This window comes from Scardinius erythrophthalmus (genome assembly GCF_964197995.2).
Source record: "Scardinius erythrophthalmus genome assembly, chromosome: 17".
Taxonomy (NCBI): Eukaryota; Metazoa; Chordata; class Actinopteri; order Cypriniformes; family Leuciscidae; genus Scardinius; species Scardinius erythrophthalmus.
In genome coordinates, this window is record NC_138237.1 from 35667722 (window position 1) to 35689793 (window position 22072).

The 22072-nt window shown below is 41.0% G+C and overlaps 1 protein-coding gene across 1 annotated transcript; it reads right to left on the reverse strand.

The window, feature by feature from the left end:
* Positions 1-938: 938 nt before the first annotated feature.
* Positions 939-15554, reverse strand: endou2 (endonuclease, polyU-specific 2; the record flags this gene model as incomplete). The annotated part of the gene is made up of 6 exons (XM_081390724.1): positions 939-1287; positions 2796-2949; positions 4025-4137; positions 4361-4482; positions 14710-14815; positions 15453-15554. The coding sequence occupies 6 exons, from the start codon at positions 15552-15554 to the stop codon at positions 1036-1038; spliced, it is 849 nt and encodes a 282-aa protein (XP_081246850.1). The 3' UTR covers positions 939-1035.
* Positions 15555-22072: the final 6518 nt, after the last annotated feature.

Here is a 22072-nt window from a genome sequence, read left to right on the forward strand (position 1 = left end):
ATCTAGTAACAAATCAACAATTCCTTAATTCTTTTTAATTTATTTTAAACAACCAGAAATCAGGTTTTTTTTAATCAACCCTACAAAAAATTTGACCTATGCAAGAGTGCATTGTTTACTGTTTACATCGGACGCTGTACTGTACCAACTAGGGGACTAAATGCTGCTACTGTAGGTGGAACAAACTGTAATTTGCACTATTGTCTGTTAAAAATAAATGAAAAGAAACCTAGCATTGGGGATTTGTTGCTTTTCCTATTGTACCAGACTCGTATCGAACCTTGACTCCAAAACCGAGGACCGTACCGAACCGGGACTTCTGTGTACCATTACACATCTAATTCAATTGAAACATTATTTAAATATTATAAAAAGCCCTTTAGAATTCATGTAGCAAAGATTAATTTATGTTTTAAAAACACTGATTCATTCAAGAACGACACATCACAGGACCTTGGGAACATAGAACTTTGGAAAAATAGATGCGCTCCCCACAGCTCATACTTTACCAGGGTTAACAATTAATTCTGGACATTCATAATCTGACGATTCACACTGTACATTCCTAAACCCTGGGATCATATTCTTGTTTGCATAACTGATTTAAATACCTGCTTTTCTCATGCTTTTGTGTCAATGAAAACAAAAACAAATTGTTGCCGTATAAATCGTCCTTGGCTGTTATACAAATGCAGAGTTTCTGTGAATGTACAAAGCATGTAATGTGTTCAGTTTGTTAGTGGATTCCTTTTGCTAAGCATTAAGCCATAACATTCTAACAACGCATTGTTTGCTTGCATGTTTGGCACCAACATGCTGAGGTTTATAACAATGATTTAGAACGGTGGCTTAAACACATTATAAAAAGCCCTTCAGAATTCATGTAGCAAAGATTAATTTATGTTGCCCTGAAAATATTAGACACTACAAACAAGGCTATGGCATTGAGGTTTTATTGTTTTTGAGATTAAAACATAAAATCAATACTTATTCCCTGCCACAATTAATTCATTTACTATGAATGACTTTGTATGGTTATACATTCAAGTATTTGACAAGGACAGGATAGGTAGTGCCTATGTGCTTCTGGTTGTAGTGGTGACAGACTATCTCCACCTCATATACGTCAAAGGAGACTTTCACTCGCTCGTTTGGGGACGTGAGAAAACACAGCGTGTACAGGGCAAACTCAAACTCTGGGCTCACACCAACAAAGATGCTTCCTTTGGGTTTAATTCCATTCTTCCAACTGAACTGGAGAGCCAACATGTGTTTGTTCTCATCTGGCTGGGAATATGAACATTAGAAGAAAAAGAAATGATGATTATGCATTAAAAAGAGATTAATGTGATTAGACAGACAGATAGAGAGTGTAATTGATTAATTGGTTGATTACAAGGTTTCTGCAAAAGATTTTCCTCAACAGATTTCAGCTAGTTGCAAAGTGGTTTGAACATTGTGTAATCATATACAAATTTAAATTAAAGGTGCTGTAATTGATGTTAACCCAAGTACTTCAGAACACTAAGTTCTACGAGACTAAGTGCCCCTCATTCTACAACCCAGCCACTTTTAAGTAACCATTATATTTTTACCTGTCATTTTCCCTCGGGATTTTCCTATGGTGTTTTATAACGGATTCGATTTAAAATAAAGCCTGTTGTAAACATAACTTGACAATACTTTGACATTTTGTTCTACAACGTCAATTACACACCCATACTGGAAAAACGAATTTTGAAGCTGTTGTTCATTTTTGAAAACGTACGTCTTTAATAAACAACTAGATAAGACAGTTTGGGGTGTGAGTGTGTGCAGTGTAGGTTGTAGAACAAAATGTCAAAATATCGTTGTTATGTTTACCACAGGCTTTACTCATAAAGTGAAAAACCCCATTATAAAACCGCATAGCAAAATCTCGAAGGAAGCAGTCTTCCGGGTTCTGACGTCATACCTGCACCACTTATTGTAACTAGTATTATTATTATAACACCAAACCTTACTGGTGCTTGCGTGATGACACCATGATGCCAAGTGATGTGACACACAACAACCAATGAGGTTTGATGCTTTTTGCCATGTCGCCATATTGGATTTGGTTCCCAAATGGCACCCTAAGCTCTCACGGTCTTCCTCCGAGTCAGACTTTCATGATGTAAAGCCACTTTGATCAGGAGTTCTCAACCCTGGCCTTCGAGGTCAACTTTCGTTTAGCTCGAACCCTGATCCAGCTCACCTGCCAACAACATTCTAGTAATCCTGAAGACCTTGATTAGCTTGTTCAGATACACTTCAAAAAATGATATGATCAAGTTGACAGCATATGTAAGTCATTACATATCATTGCTTAACTTTTTACAATTCTTTTTTTATGTTATTCAAGATTCAACTAATTTTTTAAGTCAGTTTAATATAATTTAAGTTTTTTACAGTTTATGGTTGATCAGTGTTGGAGAAAAAGTCTGCAGGAACGTGGATCTCGAGGACCAGACTCGAGAACTTTTAGAAACCATTGATTATTACTGTATGGACTTTACTGTATTTTTTTTTTTTTTTTGTGCAAAAGAAAGAAAATCATATTATTTTGGAATGACATGGAAGTGAGTAAATAATGGCAAATTATTATTTTATTTTGGGTATTCCTTTAAAACTAAGTCATTACAACAGAACTATTTTCATTAATTTATTAAAACATGCAAATATTTAATACATTTTATAACATATCTGTTATTACTAAGAACAAACTAAATGAATCTAAGTGGTATTTGTACATTCCAGTGATGTTACAAACATACCTGTGGTGATTTGGCACTCCCACTATATCCTTTGTAGTCGATGTGTCCTAGTTTCTCCTGCAAGTACAGCTGAATCCAGTTATGGAAACCAATGACGGTATGGCCTCCTCTTGTCTCTCCTACAAAGACATGTTCAAAACCAGAAGAGTCCGGTCTTGTGTGGAGAGAGAAACAATCAAAACCTAACTTTTAAAAATGACTTTATAAATGAATATCAAGTTCCCTGTGTGAACAGGGACCAAATTCATCATACATTCTTAAAAATAAAAGTAGTTTTAAAGTTTTGATGTATCAGAAATAGCAAAATATATTTTCCCTCCGCACTGTGATGTACATCCGAGTGAATCGGATTATTGAAGAGGAAATAAATTCTATCCATCGGTTGTTGATTGGATGGAGGCAGATCTTAATGCAAGCTTGCAGTCGACTGAAAGATGTTTTTGCAGGGTTTATGGAGATTAAATGATTGGAGAAGTTCAGAATAAGTCACTAGAGGGAAGTCTTTCGTTTTACCTGAAGATTGAGTTATGACATTGTGATTAAAAATAATGGTGTGAGAATTTTTTTTTTTACTTGTTCTTAAAGGGATACTCCCCGCAAAAATGAAAATGAACATGATGGCAACGAATACAACCCCAGTGAAGAAAAATGCTAATATTTAAAATTTTTCTCCTTAAACCATCACTTCTAGTCAGCTGTTATACGCGCATTCAAGTGTTCAAGGTTGACATATATCAGCATGTTGTTAAGGGTGATGCGAGAAATGACGGTCCTCTGTGCTTCTGCACTATTTATTGCACGAGCTTCACAGTGTGCTTATTGTCACGCACCACGTAGCGCTTCACGATGCTCTCATGTATGACAGCTGGCCAGAAGTGATGTTATCACTGTATGGTTCTCTCACACACACTTATCATCCACTGGAGTCATATACGTATTATTGTCGTGTTCTTTTTGCATGGTTTTTGAAGCATCAACGTTTGGGCACCCATTCGCTTGCATTATACGACTCAAGACTCAAAGAGATGGATTAGTTTTCTAAAAATCTTAATTTGTGTTCTACTCAAGAAAGAACGTCATATACATCTGGCATAGCATTAGTAAGTAAAAAGTACGTAAATGATGTGCAAATTTATATTTTCGGGTGAAGTATCCCTTTAAGACAAATATTTTTGTGAATCTGGCCCCAGATAATCTCCTGCAAACTGTTTTGAATCCTCTATACTTACTTACTGGATCCTCTCCTGGCATACAGCTCAAACCAAATGTGATATAGCTGCTTCTTGAAGTCTGTGTTGTTCTCTGGAGAGAGATGCTTCTCCACTAGATATTTGTGGGCAATCTAATGTTAGCAAATACACAATTGCTGCAAATTAATAATCAGTACACTATGTTACGGAAATTGTACGGTATAATAAACTCATTTCTCTTTTTAGTTTTACCTCTCTGCATGGTACTTCACAAGAATTAAAACAAACATCTCAAACTGTTATTTTGAAAAACAGAATCCAGCTGAATTATTTCTCATCACAAGTAATGAATAACTTCCGTGACCCATTTATTACCTTCATAGTGGGAGTCTTTATGATTGAATCCAGGAACTTGTGATTTTCTAGTTCTTCCTCTGGTGTGACAATCTCTGGCTCACCAGTAGCACTTTCATAGTTGTCCAGAAGTGAGATGAAAGCTAAAATTACACAAATATCATTATGAAGACAAAATATTTCAGCTTCATCTGTTAATTAGTACCTATACTTGTTTAGATCAATATTATTTCCAATCATGTCTTGACAAGTAGAATGTCATTATTCCATTGATTACTGCATATAGTATATTTTATTTAACTTAATAAGTTGCTCTTTTTGTTTGTCAAGTTTGTTTTTACTTTTTACAGAAAAAAAATAACCATCAAACATGATGATAGAGTCTTCTTACATTTCTTTTCTTACTGATTCTTGAAGGCATACTATGGAATTCTGGGCTCACAATTAACATTCGGCTTAAGTCCCGTACGGAGGGAGGTTTTTATTTTAATTTATGTTTTACATCAGTTCTGTGTGGATAAATCTGATGGTTTGAGATACAGGCCTATCCATGTTTGTCTGTAATTGTTATTTATTCTGAAACATTCCACAATTTCAATGGTTCGCTGCTAGAGGGAAATCTTAGTTAACCCATAAACCAGTATCTGTAGGGCTGGGCAACTGGGCCTCAAGATCCACGTTCCTGCTGAGTTTAGCTCCAACTTTAATCAAACTCACCTATCTGTAGCTTTCTTTGGCTGCTTCCGAAATCACATACTCTCCCGAGTAGATACTTATTTTGAATATGTAATTACTTCACGACTATCATGTGATCTACCAGCGGCAGGTGCGTCACTTCACTGTCATTCATAAATCCTCTCCCATGGCCTCATGGGATAGTAAAGTGCCCATTGTATGCAGAATTCGGACATATTTATTTTGTCATACACTGTTTTTCACCTACAATCTGTCCGTCATTTTGACAGATTACACTGAGTGTGATGTATTGTAACTTGAAACTGTAATTCTCACCCCTGTCCACTTGGTGGTGAGTGTGCTCTTGCTGAACGAATTGCTTTTCTGAGTTACGTGACATTGTTTACAAGCTGTTTTATTGACGTCTTTCTGCGGTTGAAACACTGATTGAGCGATTACATGAGAGACATGATACGGATTTCGGTAAATTGGACTGTCAACATATTTTTTGATGTTCATTCATGTTTTTTTCATTCTATAACGTAGTTAAGAGGAAGGAATTGATCACGTTCACTCGTGCTCTGCTTCGCTTGAACTCATGCGCTGGTCTCTCGCGCCACATTAAAGAGCACCAAAACGGTATTTATTGTTTGAATTTTGTGATAAAATAGACAGAATTTGAAAGCTGAGACTTTGTTTCATATCAAAAGTAACAAAGCACAAAGCTTATTGCAATTTACTGGACAAACATTCATGATATAACCTGAAAAGTGACGCACAGTCTCTGTTCAACTTTCTCTTCATAAATAGATAATTGCATAATCTAGCCTGTCCTATATGTTTGTGAATACAGATTAAATTGTGAACAAAAACATCATCATCATCATCATCATCATCATCATTCTTCCGCTTATGCACATGCGTCACGTCTGAGCGCGTTGTTGTCTTTGGAGCTCCATCGATTGATTTATAATTCTTGATTTCTCTTTAAACTCACTTACAACAAACATTTTCTATTTTTCTCACCTCATAGTTACAACGCGGATTGTTGAGCAGACGCGTCTCAAGCCTAGTGATCCAACGCTGGATACTCTTATAGGTTACGTCCGTGGATCACGGCTGAACGCGTCTTCTCTGCACTCATTTACAAACAAACATTTTTTTTTCTCGCCTATCGTGCGTCTACTCTACACCCGTACCCGTAAAAAGACGGATTATATCCAAGACTTAAGCCATAAATTAGTATTAATATTGATAGCATCACTGGTAGCGTCGTTGCTAACTTAACTTACTGTCCATCTGTTAAAATGGCGAATATATCAAATGTAAGTAGTTTACCTTTTGGTGCAGGTGAGGACACATTTGAGCTGCACGCGGTGCAGTCTGAGCTGGAAGCTGTTGAGAAACAGATCCCCGACCTTTTAGTGAGAAAAGCCGAGCTGATAGACCGGCGGTTAGCTCTTGAAACATCGCGCGCCGAGGCACACAAATCAGAGACTAACGTTACTAACCCGATGACTCCGACCTCGTCTACTCCGTGCGTTCCTCAACATCGGTCCCGAACGTCGAGGTCACGATCAGCCATGGTCTCGTTCACCCCGGCTCCAACATGCCATCAAGAAGCCTGGATTTTTCCGCAGCGGAAGACGCGAGCCAGGTCTAGACCAAGAAAACTCTCTCCGACCCTCCCGGTTTTCGAGATATCCACACAAAACCGTTTCTTCCCTCTTCGCGAAACAGAACGCGAACAATCTGTTTTGGGAGCGTCCTAGGCTTTACCGTGCTGATGGCTTACACCCAAGCAGATTCGGATCGGATCTTCTGTCAGATAACATCTCCAAAATGTTAAATACCTTTTGACTAGTAACCAAAAGTCCAAATCATAGTCTCTGCTGCACCAATTTAACTGATATAAATAGTGTAGAACATTGCATAGAAACTGTGTCTATTCCTCGTTTAGTGAGATCAAATAATAAATCTACTGCAGGATCTAGAAAAAATCTAATTGTTATTAAACCAGAAAATGTTGCTATTGGTAACCAAAAACAATTTCTAAAGCTAGGTCTTCTAAACATTAGATCACTCACACCTAAGGCAGTTATTGTAAATGAAATAGTCACAGATAATAGCTTCGATGTACTTTGCCTTACTGAAACCTGGCTTAAACCAAATGATTATTTCGGTCTAAATGAGTCTACTCCATCAGGATACTCCTATAAGCACGAGCCCCGTCTGAATGGTCGTGGCGGCGGTGTTGCAACAATCTATAGAGATTTTCTCAATGTTACTCAGAAAACGGGTTATACGTTTATTTCTTTTGAAGTACTTGTACTAAATGTTACGCTCTTAGATGTTCGAAAAACATCCCTATTATCTCTAGCCTTGGCTACCGTATATAGACCGCCTGGGCCTTACGCTGATTTCCTAAAAGAGTTTGCAGATCTTCTCTCAGACCTATTAGTTAACTTCGATAAAGCATTAATTGTTGGAGACTTTAATATCCATGTAGATAATCAAAATGATGCGTTATGCCGAGTTCAGACTGCATGATTTTAGCCCCGATTTTGGCTCGCCGACAGGTTTTGAGAAATCGCCGACAAATGCCCGAAATCACAGGCAAATCGGTGCTCGTTCACGCGAGTGACAATCACGCAGTGTGAATGAGCAAAGACGCGATCTGAGAGAATCACAGACGAGTCGCCGACGCCCGTGAGATATTTGGCATGCTAAATATCTGGACCTGTCGGCGATTCAAAATCCTGCTGTGTGAAAGTGTTCTGACTGAAAACTACATCGGCGATGACCGACAGCCAATGAGAGAGCCAGATACAGAGCAGCGGGGAGTTCGGGGAGGAGTTATAGACCACAATATTAGTATTTTAATAGATATATTTACAATTATATCAAACAGAAACAAAGCACAAACATTTGCTTGACCAGCAGCAACAGCAGCACATTGCAACATTATTTATTTACCCCCAACTCTCTTTGCAGAACACACAGTCCTTGCTCCCCTTGTCTTCCCAGCCATTTCCTCACGCATAATGTTTTTCTTTTTCTCCTTTTCGCTGCAAATCAGTGCACAGACAATTTGGATCGCAAGCTTCTTGCAGGCTATTATTTTTAATAACAATTTCAAACTCGCGCGAGAACTGCGGTCTTACGCACGCGGATTTTGCGTTATTTCCTTATCACTTCTCGCGTGTGTTTGGTTGCGAAACGTAGTTTGCGGGCCAGACAGGAGTTGTCGGCGATTCTTCCTCCTGAAAGTCATGCAGTGTGAAACCTCCTGTCGCCGATGCATCGTGCAGTGTGAACACACCAGCAACTGAATGTTACCCTGGATAGTCATGCAGTGTGAAAAGAACAGTGACCCGACTACTTTGAAAATCGTGCAGTCTGAACTCGGCATTAGGGGCTGCGTTTACAGATTTATTAAACTCCTTTGGGGTCAAGCAAAACGTTACCGGACCAACTCATCGATTTAATCATACACTAGATTTAATTATATCACATGGAACCGATCCAACCGATATAGATATCATTCCACAAAGTGATGATGTCACTGACCATTACATGGTAACTTGCATATTACGTACTCCTGTAATATATCATGCTGCGCCGCGTTATCGATTAGGCAGAACAATCCTTCCATCCACCATAGATCATTTTTCAAATAGCTTATTGGATCTGTCTCAGCTGCTCAGTGAACCCAAACAAACAGATGAACTTGAGGAATTAACTAGCACTATGAGCACCATTCTCTCTGGATCATTGGATATTGTTGCGCCCATTAGATTAAAAAAGGTCAGAGAGAAAAGTAAAGCACCATGGTACAACAATACTACGCGTGTTCTAAAGAGAGAAACCCGTAATTTAGAGCGTAAATGGAAACAAACTAACTTAGAGGTCTTTAGAATCGCATGGAAAGACAGTATGTCACGTTATAAAAAGGCCCTAAAAGCGGCCAGGGCTGAGCATCTCCGCAAACTAATAGAAAACAACCATAACAATCCTAAGTTCTTATTTAACACCGTGGCGAGACTAACAAATAAACAGATGTCTCCTGAACAAAATATTCCATTACAGTTTAGTAGTAATGATTTCATGAAGTTCTTCACTGAGAAAATAGAAAACATCAGAACCACAATTGTAAACGTTCAATCCTCAATCGCGCCTTATAATTCAGCCTCAATTATCACCCCGCAAGAACAATTACAGTGCTTTACAACTATAGAGCAAAAAGAGTTAAATACACTTTTTACTTCATCTAAAACAACAACATGTTTACTAGATCCTATACCAACTAAACTATTGAAAGAAGTGTTACCTGTAGTGGAAGAGCCTCTCCTCAATATTATTAACTCGTCTTTATCTTTAGGTTATGTTCCAAAAACATTTAAACTGGCAGTTATAAAACCTCTCATTAAGAAACCACAATTAGATCCGAATAATCTAGTAAATTATAGACCCATTTCAAATCTACCTTTTATGTCTAAAATACTAGAAAAAGTTGTGTCCGCTCAACTGGGCTCTTTCTTACAAGAAAATGACGTATATGAAAAGTTTCAGTCTGGGTTCAGGCCGCATCATAGCACTGAAACTGCGCTCGTTAAAATCACAAATGATTTACTTTCAGCTTCTGACCAAGGCTGTATCTCAATATTAGTTTTACTTGATCTTAGTGCTGCGTTCGATACTATAGATCATACAATACTCTTAGATTGATTACAAAATTATACTGGTGTTCAAGGACAAGCATTAAGCTGGTTTAGATCGTATTTATCTGACCGCTACCATTTTGTTTATTTAAATGGAGAAAAATCTATCATAACTCCAGTAAACTATGGAGTGCCGCAGGGATCTGTGTTAGGCCCTCTATTATTCTCAATATATATGCTGCCACTTGGAAATATTATAAGGAAACATGGAATTAGTTTCCATTGTTATGCTGATGACACTCAAATCTATATTTCATCACGGCCGGATGAAAACGCTAAATTATCCAAATTGACAGAGTGTGTTAAAGATATAAAAGATTGGATGACGCATAATTTTCTTTTATTAAATCCAGACAAGACAGAGGTACTACTTATCGGTTCAAAAAACCACCCACAAAACCTCTCACAATACAACTTTAACATAGTAGGATGTCCTGTTACTTCATCCTCTACAGTAAAAGACCTGGGTGTTATATTAGACTGCAACCTGTCTTTTGAAAATCATATTTCATATGTAACAAGAACAGCCATTTTCCACCTTAGAAACATTGCTAAGCTACGTAATATGCTATCTGTTTCTGATGCAGAAAAGTTAGTTCATGCATTCATGACTTCGAGACTAGATTACTGTAATGCGTTATTAGCCGGTTGTCCTGCATCCTCAATAAACAAGCTACAGTTAGTCCAAAATGCCGCCGCTAGAGTTCTAACTAGATCAAGAAAATATGATCATATAACACCGATTTTATCATCACTACATTGGTTACCTATAAAGTCCCGTATTAATTACAAGGTATTGCTACTGACTTATAAAGCCCTAAACGGCTTAGCTCCAGTCTATTTAACGGATCTTCTATCGGCCTATAATCCATCGCGCTCTTTAAGGTCACTAAATTCGAGGCTTTTGGTCATACCTAGGATATCCAGATCCACCAAAGGAGGGAGAGCATTTTCATATTTAGCACCAAAACTCTGGAATAGTCTGCCGGATACTGTTCGTTGCTCAGACTCGCTCTCCCAGTTTAAAACTAGATTAAAGACGCATCTCTTCATCCAGGCATTCATATAATACTTTTAATCTTACAGTTAAATCCGACCTCTAGCTTTTTTTTTTTTTTTTTTTTTTTTTTTTTTTATATCTTACAGTTAAATCCGACCTCTAGCTTATAAACGCCAGAGGAGAACTGGCCCCCGACTGAGCCCGGGTTCTCCCAAGGTTTTTTTTTCTCCATTAGGTCACCTGATGGAGTTTTTCGGTTCCTTGCCACTGTTGCCTTTGGCTTGCTCAGTTGGGGATATTTAATTTAATTAATCAATCAACGATACTATTGATCAGCATTACCAAACGTAGACGTTCCACTAGAAACAAACATTGATGTATTGTTCTAATTTATTGCTGTGAAGCTGCTTTGATACAGCCTGTGTTGTGAAAAGCGCTATATAAATAAACTTGACTTGACTTGACTTGACTTATCCGGGGCCGGGTCGCGGGGGCAGCAGTCTAAGCAAACCCAGACTTCCCTCTCCCTAGTCACTTCCTCCAGCTCTTCCAGGGGAATACCGAGGCGTTCCCAGGCCAGCCGGGAGACATAATCCCCCCAGGGGTCTCCTCCCAGTGGGACGTGCCTGAAACACCTCCCTGGGAAGGCATCCAGGAGGCATCCGGAACAGATGCCCGAGCCACCTCAGCTGACCCCTCTCGATGTGGAGGAGCAGCGGCTCTACTCTGAGCTCCTCTCGAGTGACTGAGCTCCTCACCCTATCTCTAAGGAATCACCCAGCCACCCTGCGGAGAAAGCTCATTTCGGCCGCCTGTATCAGGGATCTTGTCCTTTCGGTCATGACCCAAAGCTCATGACCATAGGTGAGAGTAGGAACGTAGATCGACCGGTAAATAGAGAGCTTCGCCTTGCAGCTCAGCTCCTTCTTCACCACGACAGACCGGTACATCGACCGCATTACTGCAGAAGCTGCACCTGCTCCCGTTCCATCCTTCCCTCACTCGTGAATAAGACCCCAAGATACTTGAACTCCTCCACTTGAGGCAGGAACTCTCCACCAACCTGAAGCGAGCAAGCCACCCTTTTCCGACTGAGAACCATGGCCTTGAATTTGGAGGTGCTGATTCTCACCCCGGCCGCTTCACACTCGGTTGCAAACCGTCCCAGTGCATGCTGAAGGTCCTGGTCTGATGAGGCCAACATGACAACATCATCCGCAAAGAGCAGAGACGAAATCGTGTGGTCTCCAAACCTGACCCCCTCCGGCCCCTGGCTGCGCCTAGAAATTCTGTCCATAAAAATTATGAACAAAACCGAGAACTAGTCTGACTTACTGCCGGCAATGCGAACCAAACTCCTGCTCCGGTCGCACAGGGAACAGACAGCCCTTAGCAGAGGGCCCCGGACCCCATACTCCCAGAGCACCCTCCACAGGACGGTGCGAGGGACACAGTCACATGTGGATTGGTTAGGCAAACTCCCATGAACCCTCCAGCACCCTGGAGAGGGTATAGAGCTGGTCTAGTGTTCCACGACCGGGACGAAAACCCCACTGTACTTTCCGAATCCGGGGTTCGACTATCGGCTGAACAAAAACAGAGCCTATTAAATGGATTATTATTAAAATGTGAAAATTTAAATGACGGGTAATAATAGATTATGACAGAATTTTTCACGACTATGTCCGTCAAAATGACGGAAGTCTACCGAAACCTCTGCCTACTGTACGCGATTTCGGATGCAGCCTTGGTAATCCTGAAGACCTTGATTAGCTTGTTCAGGTGTGTTTGATTAGGGCTCTGCTGGAAAGAGGATCTCGAGGGCTAGAGTTGCACACCCCTGCTCTATGTGGTTTTTACCTGATCTCGGATGCAGTTTAAAAATTGAGATTTTTTAATTACACATTTGTATAATAAAAAAAGTAAGTAATTACGTAAAAGTAAAAGTAAGAGTAATAGTTAGTTGTCCTTTATTGACCTGATTAGCCAAGTCCTCCATAAAACACACAAATCAAGCCCTATAATTAATAAAATAAGACACTTAATGTTTAATGACCAGCATTCAAACAATTTGAGTGCTTCGAAACAGTGAATCATTTTGCAAAGCAGTTCATTTGAGCCGGAAAGCTCAGTTTCTACCATCTTCTTTCATATTGATTGAGTGGCTCATCAACTGCACAAAGTTAAACATCTCAATTTTCTCAAGGACACACACACACACACACACACACACACACACACACACACACACTTCACCATACGTCACTGTCTCAAGATCTTATTTAAAAAATGAATAGGATGAGTTTGTTTTGTCACCTGGAATTGTGGCATATGTGTGGATGGAGCAAAAACACGATTTTAAACCCTGAATTTATATGTACAGGTTTTGTTTTCTCAAAAGTTTAAAAGTAAAGTCTTCCACGATGTATCTTCTGACGCTGAAATTCTCAATACGAATTCATCATACTTAATACAAAACTAACCTGACTTCTCCACCACGGACAATTCAGACAACCCCAGGTTGTCAATAAAATATAATACAATACTACTGTTCCTCAGGGAAATTCCTGTCCCGAATAATACAATATAATCCAATACTTCAAGGTAATTCCCCTCTTAAAGTATTGTGACGACATCCCCTCAAGAAGCCACCATCACTACCTCATGCCACACATGAGCACCAGGTCTTCAGCATCTATACCTGGGGTTCCTCAAATCTTGCGGGGCAGAGGCCCTTCAGGACCGGATTTGAGAAATCCTGATCTAAACTCTATATCACTGCCCTTCTCAGGTGCACACTGGTCCAACACAGGATCATTAATACTAACTCTGAGTGTTACCTCACAGAGACAGCGTGTCTATAGTCTTCCAACACCATCACTGTCCCTGCTGTGGTCATCAGAGCATAGATTCTTTAGTACTTCTATTCTTCAGCTGCGCAGCATATACCAGACAAGACTTCCACTGCTCTTTGCAAGAGTAAGAGTTTATTCACTGCCGGGAGCTCACAACCAAGAGACGCTCCCTGAACAGAAAGATACATGTGCATTTATATCTTGTAGTTGAGTAAAAATCAATGTTACTCAAGCAGGGCCTTAACCACCATAGACAGAGATTAAAAATGGGCAAATTGTAAAAGTAAATTTTTTAGTCTGGTCTGCCTCAGTGGTCTCACAGCTCACTTGTCAATGTCAAAATGATTGAGATGGCCAATCAAATCAAAGAAGGCGAAACTTACTGTTCACAGAAGCAGAGCGTGAATTCCAGAGTGAGGCGTCAGTTTAACGTTGAAAGAGAATGAGGTAAGATGTAAATAGCTAAACATTTAATACAGGTCAACTGTTTCACGATAGAAATGTTAAACGACAAGACAGGAACACCTTACAGACAGTAAGACTTGTTCTCAAGTCTTCTTCACTGTGTGATTGTGTCCACAAGTTATGTAACCACACTCACAAAGACAAAGATAAACGTTGGGAAAAATGACTTTAATGATAATTACCTTGAAAACAGGAATAATACACACGCTAACATAAACGAGAACCGACAAACACTGAGGGAGAACTGAGGACTTACAAGCAGGAACCAGACAAAAAGCTGATGAGGTAATTAACAGAACACAGGTGGAGCCAAATGAACTAATCAGAACATAGGAAAACTGGGTCACAGAGAACAAAACAGATTAGACATGTGAAAGATTGCTTATACTGACCTGGTGATTGATATTTAATGATCTATTTTAGTGAAGCTAATCATATGACAGTGAGTTCTACCGTGTTAAGCACTTCTTAGGTAGGTCTAGATTCTTTGATCATGTGATGGCACATGGTCTTTGATCTGAGCATCATTAGTCTGCACATTCCCTGTAGAAACTTTTTTGCCCCCTCTGAGGCCATTACATAAAACATTTCTATCACACTTTAAAATGAAATGGAAATGAAAATGAGAATCATACATATTAGCTGATTTCCTACCCAAGAAAGTCTCCTTTTTGAAAATGTTTTCGTCAACAAAAGTGAACAAAGGCAACCCTGCTCCATCATTGCAATCGTCAATACCTGCCAGATCTCCCGCTTTGCCCTGTGAGATAAAGAAAAGTTTGAGGAACTTCCAAAAGCATTTTCATTTTATTTTTTTTTATTTTTTTTTTTTCATGCATGGCTGGCATAACTTTAGACAGGGAGTTAACTACTGAGTAAACTTAAATTATTATGATCAATATTATTATTATATCTGAGGACAGGAATGCTTCAATTGCTGGTTAGTGTGTACATTTCAGAATAGAACCTTAACCAGAATATTGTTATGTTAACATGATCATTAAGTACAACTACATTATATTATATTAATGCAATCAATTAGTTGTGATTAAATCATAAAATTATTATATATCATTAACAATCCTAGTAAGCATCCAAGTTAATGTTTTGCAGCCATGTCCAAAAGTGTCACTGTGAATGGTTTTCTAAACACAGCACCAAAGAACAATGCTCATCTCAGTTTGTATGTGTTAAATAGGAGCTCTCTGACCTTATGACCTTATGTCAACAAACATAAAATAGAAAGTGCATGTCACTTTTTAGTGTAAATTGGAAAGGATGCAACAGAAAGCAGATGTCAAATATTATTCAGAATTATTATTTATATTATTATTATTATTATAATTTCTATTTCTAGAGAACTTATAAACTTCACACAGAAAAGATTTCAGAATTACCTGTAGAGATATGCGATAATCTATCCCAGGTCTCAGCCGATTGATGTCATTGTCCCAGATCTCCTGAATCATAGCTGAAAGTTCTCGATCACCTTCAATCATTTTTTTTTCTTTTTGAATTCCTAAGGATTCACTACAGGTGTTAAAATATACTTAATTGCTTTAAATTCATTACTTAAAATTTCATTTAAAAAAGGGTTATATTTTAATATAAAAATAACCTAAAAAATTAGTAAGTGAGCACTTAACCTCATAAAAAAAAAAAAAAAAAAAACTTCCCTTTCCCTCTAAAACCTCACTTATCGGGCTTATGCTACTCTGAATAATGCCTGAACTTTGTATCTCGAGCACTTCTTGCGTTGTTTTTGCCTCCGCATGATGACTCACTTAATTTAGTCCTAATTTGTAAGTCGCTTTGGATAAAAGCGTCTGCTAAATGACTAAATGTAAATGTAAATGTAAATGTAAATGTAAGTGACTCAGGAGGAAAAATGTATTTAATGAAACATTTGTTGTAGTTGCTTTGTTTTTTTCAGAGTGTAATTATTATTATCGTATGTAAAAGACTAATACTACACTATGTTCTGTACTGACACCTGAAAACAATACAATATATAAAAAATATATGTATCCACTGACCTGGTTCCTCTCACCGATGTGGGTTAGTGGTAGATTTGGATTGTCTTCTTAAAAACAGTGAGGGCAGGTATGCCACAACAGCTTAGCGCAATGGTGTTCCCGCACATGGACTGGTTGGGTAAGATGCAGCAAGCTTCCCACACTATGACAGAGGGCCCATTCTAAAGGGTTAGCCAGTGTCAGCAACTCTAGCCAAAGGGATTAGAGCAGCTTTTGAATGTCCCTCAACAGTGAGGGCAAGTGCTTTGCATTTGTTTTCGTGAGGTATTGACTCTTTACCTGACATTGTGGACCTTCTTCTAAAGCCTGACTCAATTCCCAAAACACTCAGACTGGGCAGACATTTACTTCCCTTCATTTCATATGAAAGCAACAAAATCTCCAAATTTACTCTTCAGTAATTGACAATTTGAATATCTTACAGGGTTAATATTTAGATTTTGGGTGATATTAACATACTGTTTCAACTTCACAATTCCACAAAGTTTGTGTCATTTTTATTTTAATTTATTATTCTTCCCCCCATTTTATGTATTTTGGTCATGTTTATTACTTAGAAAAAGGTTTTGGGAGAACAGTGGACAACAGGATCTGGAAACTGCTTGAGCATTCAAACTCAAAATCTTGAAGAAAAGGTTGTCAAGTCAAGCCATATAGAGCTTTATACAGATTGTTTAAAGCAACTTTACAGTGATAACAGGAAAATGATTCAACGAATCTGCTGTACAGGAGCTCTAAAAGAAAATAGTGTCATTGTTCAGCTGAAGTTGATTCATTTCTGTTGTAAAGATCATCAATTATTAAATTGGTTTATTTAATCTATGAAGCAGTTCTGCAGAAAACAGTGATGTCATCGTCCAGCTCAGTTCAGTTCTTATACAAAAGCGTCAGTACAGTCAGATCAATAATATTGTTGAATATTAAGTATCCCCAACTAAGCAAGCCAGAAGCGACAGTTGCAAGGAACCCAAACTCCATCAGGTGACAGAAAGGAGAAAAAAAATCTTGGGAGAAACCAGGCTCAGTCAGGGGGGCCATCAAAAGTCAGAAATCAGATTGTAGATTGGTAACATTAAAATATTTCATCCAGTTCTTTTTTCTTGAAGATCGGATTCATCATGCCGGTATGGAGCCAAAGCTGGCCATAGGGTCTGCGAGGAAGACCGGTCTTGTTCTTGTGGTCTTTTCTGAGGATCAGTGCCGATGGCTGACGTGACGAGGCATTCACAGGGGTTTGTCTAGTTGACAATTTCTGCTGAAATTCAGGGCTACGATGTGGTTATGTCTAGGTGCAGGTCCACCTGGGATCTGGATACGGACTGGATATGGCTGACTACGGTAACCTCGGGATAAATAGAAAGACTAATATTAGCTTAGATGCCATTCTTCTTACGATGTAATGAGTACATCAGGTGTCATGGAAAGTGTTCCCAGTTGCAGCCTAACAATCCTTTAACGGATGTGAATTATAGAAATGTGATCTGTTATGTGTATGCCAGGTTATGGTTCAGTCTAGATTTAAACTGACAGTGTGTCTGCTTCCCAAACAAGGCTAGGAAGACCCGGTCTCATTCACTAAGCATGCAAAAGGACAAATTTTTGCCTGAAATCTGCGCGTTTTCCCGAACAAATCGTGATTCACCAAAAACTTTAATTCTAAAATTTGAGGCCTCATAATCATGCTAAGTTTTTATTTAATCAACATGACTATAATTATATTATGTTTATATAAAATTATAAAATAAAAATAATAATACAATTTAATTTAATCTTAAATACATTTCATCATATACAGTGAAAAATATAGCGAGGTTAACTTACATCACACTGATATAAACATTTTGAGTACTCCTGCTCTGAGAGCAGCGCATAGTACACTTGTCACACGGGGTCAGAAGATGAACACGGATTATAAAAATATCAACAAGGTTTATTAAACTAGAAGGCAGCAGGAGGAACTTAAATACACAGTGATAATGAGAAGATAATGAACAGGTGTGATTAGATGAGTGTCCATGACAACTGATGACTGGCGGGAAAGACATGTGATAGATGTGATAGAAGACAAAGAAACACATGTGATAGATGAAAACAAAACTGAAAATAAGCGTTTCATTAAACCGTGGCAGAAGTTGAGTGACGACTGACCAAGGGGGAGCCGGTGGGATGAGGGAACCCGGTGGAGCCGCAAGGCCGAGGCTGTCTGGTGGAGCCGAAGGAGCCAAGGCAGAGCTGACAGGTTGACGGGTCGAGATGGAGCGCAGTGATCAGAGGCTGGATACGGAGCTGCAGGATCCACTTGCTCAGGCGCTACTGGTGGTTGCTCGACGTCACAGCAGGGCATTCAGAGAGATGGCGAAGGGCTGCAAACCTCAAGCAGAGGCGGGGCTGGAGGACTGGCTGAGCTCTGCGGTGACAGTGGCAGATGGAAACTTGACAAGATCAATGATGGTAGGTCCAGTTCCCAACAGGTCAATGAAACAGTCTCAGTGCTGTCTAGAAACAGCGATGATGATTCAGATAAATCAAAGTCCAAACAGTTCTTAGTGCGGTCTAGAAACAGTGATGAAGAATCCAAGCAAACTGATAAATCATTGTCCAAACAGTTCACAATGCTGTCTAGAAACCGCGATGAAGAACACAAAACGGGGTGGGATAGGGTGGGAGTCGATACCTCTGCACTGAAGTACATCAGCCAGTCCTCAGTCTCTATTTCCACCAGTATACCCACAGCCACAGGTGTCGGGGGCTCTCACCCCTGGTCAGACTCACTGTGGGGCTCCTCTTCTGGGGTGAGGGTCAGCGCTGTCCTCTTCTCCTCTGTCTCTGGCTGACTCGTCACGGCAGACGGTATCTCTCCGTCTGCGGGGGGCTTACACGTTTATCCGTGGTCAAAGGTGTTAAAACAGGCTCTGGGTCCAGGTGTGTTCTGGATCGGGGGTAGACACTCTTTAGACACCAGTTGAGTCCAGAGGTGTCTGGGAGGTCTACATGGTGGTGATAATTAGCCCCGATCCAGAACAATGACTTCAGGGTATCATCATCGAAGGGGCTGGTGATGGCAATACGGCAAAAGTTCTCAGTATAACTAAAAAAAGCCCTGTTTTTCGTTTCGAAGCTTCGTTTCCACACACAGTCACGTGACTGCTTCGTATTCAGATTCAAAAATAGCGCGAACCCCTTGAGCAGGTTTCGAGTGTCATGCCCTTCGGTTGTAGTAAATAAATAAAAAATAGACTTAGCCCTCACACCGTTGAACAAGTCCTGTTCCTTAATAAAAAACTTTCATTTATTAAATTACCCACAAAATAAAATGTCAGCTCCCCAGTTCACAAGTAAACACATCAATATTCATGGCCATTGTCACTCCCTCGCATACAGCCTTCTAACACAAAAAGGTCTCACAAAAGGTAAATCATTATATTATTTTATGTGAATTAATGGGAATGATTTTCACATAATGTGTAATATAATTTATTTTTTTAATTTATAATTTTGTAGTGAAGACTCTATTCCAGCCCAGTATTTAAATATCCTGTGAACAAATGTTCAGTATGTGTTTTATGGCCTTATTTCAGAGACTTACATAATAATAATAATTCACTAACCACACATAAATGTAATTTTCTCAAGAATACAAAATTGTACATGCTGCTTACATATTTGTCAGGATACAGGCCAGGAGACAGAGGTAAGTGAATCCAAACACAGCTTTATTTACAGATGACAAGAGTGCAGATACAGACAGAGAACGTGACATTACCCCCCCCCCCCTCCCCGAAGGCGCGTCCTCGCGCCGTATAACATCCAAAGGGGTGGGAGGGTGGGCATCCTGGACTCCAGGACGGTCCAGGCAGAGCAGGCTGGTCAGGAGACCAGGGCGGAACAGGCTGTGGGCGTGGCCAGGGCGGAGCTGTCGGACCCTCGGGCGTCCAGGGCGGTGGTGACCCTTCGGTTGGCCATGGTGGTGAGGACCCTTCGGGTGGCCATGATGGTGAGGACCCTTCGGGTGGCCATGGTGGTGAGGACCCTTCGGGTGGCCATGGCGGAGATGACCCTTCGGGTGGCCATGGTGGTGAGGACCCTTTGGGTGGCCATGGTGGTGAGGACCCTTCGGGTGGCCATGGCGGAGATGACCCTTCGGGCAGCCATGGCGGTGAGGACCCTTCGGGTGGCCATGGCGGTGAGGACCCTTCGGTTGGCCATGGTGGTGATGACCTTTCGGGTGGCCATGGTGGAGATGACCTTTCGGGTGGCCATGGTGGAGATGACCCTTCGGGTGGCCATGGCAGAGATATTTTTTTCAGGTGGCCATGGTAGCACTGGGACCCACGTCGGAGAGACCTCCGCGGTTCCCCTAGCAGGTATACTGCACCCCCCCCCCAAAATTACAAAGATTGGATCCCGGCACTCGGGACTGGACTCCTTGTACTCAGGGCTGGACAGGACTGGCGTCGTATCAGCGGGCTCTGGTGCAGGATCAACGGGCTCTGGCGCAGGATCAACGGGCTCTGGGCTGGGCAGGACCAGCGGATTGGAAAACTCTGGGCTGGACGGGACCAGCATATCAGGAAACTCGGGGCTGGACGGAACCAGCATATCAGGAAACTTGGGGCTGGAGGGAACCAGCATATCAGGAAACTTGGGGCTGGACGGAACCAGCATATCAGGAAACTCGGGGCTGGACGGGACCAGCATATCAGGAAACTCGGTGATGGACGGAACCAGCATATCAGGAAACTTGGGGCTGGACGGAACCAGCATATCAGGAAACTCAGGGCTGGACGGGACCAGCATATCAGGGAACTCAGGGCTGGATGGAACCAGCAGGGAAAACGCCCTTGGGAAGACTAGCTCTGGCTCTTGCTCGAAGACTGGCTCTGGCTCTTGCTCGAAGACTGGCTCTGGCTCTTGCTCGAAGACTGGCTCTGGCTCTTGCTTGAAGACTGGCTCTGGCTCTGGCTCTTGCTCGAAGACTGGCTCTGGCTCTTGCTCGAAGACTGGCTCTGGCTCTGGCTCTTGCTTGAAGACTGGCTCTGGCTCTTGCTCGAAGACTGGCTCTGGCTCTTGCTCGAAGACTGGCTCTGGCTCGGGGAGCATGATGCTCTCAGTCTCTGACTCGGCGGGCATGACGCTCTCAGTCGCAGGCTCGGCTGGACTGGCGTGAAGTGCAGGCTCGGCTGGACTGGCGTGAAGTGCGGGCTCGGCTGGACTGATGAGAGGGGGGAGATCAGAGAAGTCATCATCCCTGGAGATAAGTTTGATTGTGCAGATGACTGGCTCAGGTTCTGGTTTTACTATACTGATGAGATGAGGATCGGACTGGACGTGAAGATCTGGTTGGACGCGGAGATGTTGGTGCTGGAGAAAGTGTCTGGCCTCATATCGCCCATATCCTCCCCTGTGACCTCCACGGATCCCCCGGAACACAGCTTGGCGGGTTCCCACAAAGGCCTGCTTACCATTCTGGTTGAACATAGTGTATTCCTTGGGGTTCGCGGAAGCACTGTCTGCGGGCCGTGTAGGATCCATAGCGGTATGCGGTCAAGTCTTCTGTCAGGATACAGGCCAGGAGACAGAGGTAAGTGAATCCAAACACAGCTTTATTTACAGATGACAAGAGTGCAGATACAGACAGAGAACGTGACAATAATTGTGGCACACTTTGTGCTGAATACATCGCAATGAGACTTTAGCCATTTTTACGATTACATTTCAGGGCCCCAAACCCCCCTCAGACCCCAGAGGGTTAATAGGTAGGAGAAATTCAGGCCTTTCAAAGTTGGTGATCCAACCACTCAAAGAAAGAAACTTGAGCCAAAATGGAAAGGACTATATCGAGGGGTTACTATGGACATGACAGGTATCATTTATACAGCATATTGGACCTGAGAAATGTTAATGCAGAACCTAAAGTTGTTTATCATGAACGCTTTAAAGCCTTACAGGTCCAGGTGGTAGGAAACAGCACTAAAGGTGCT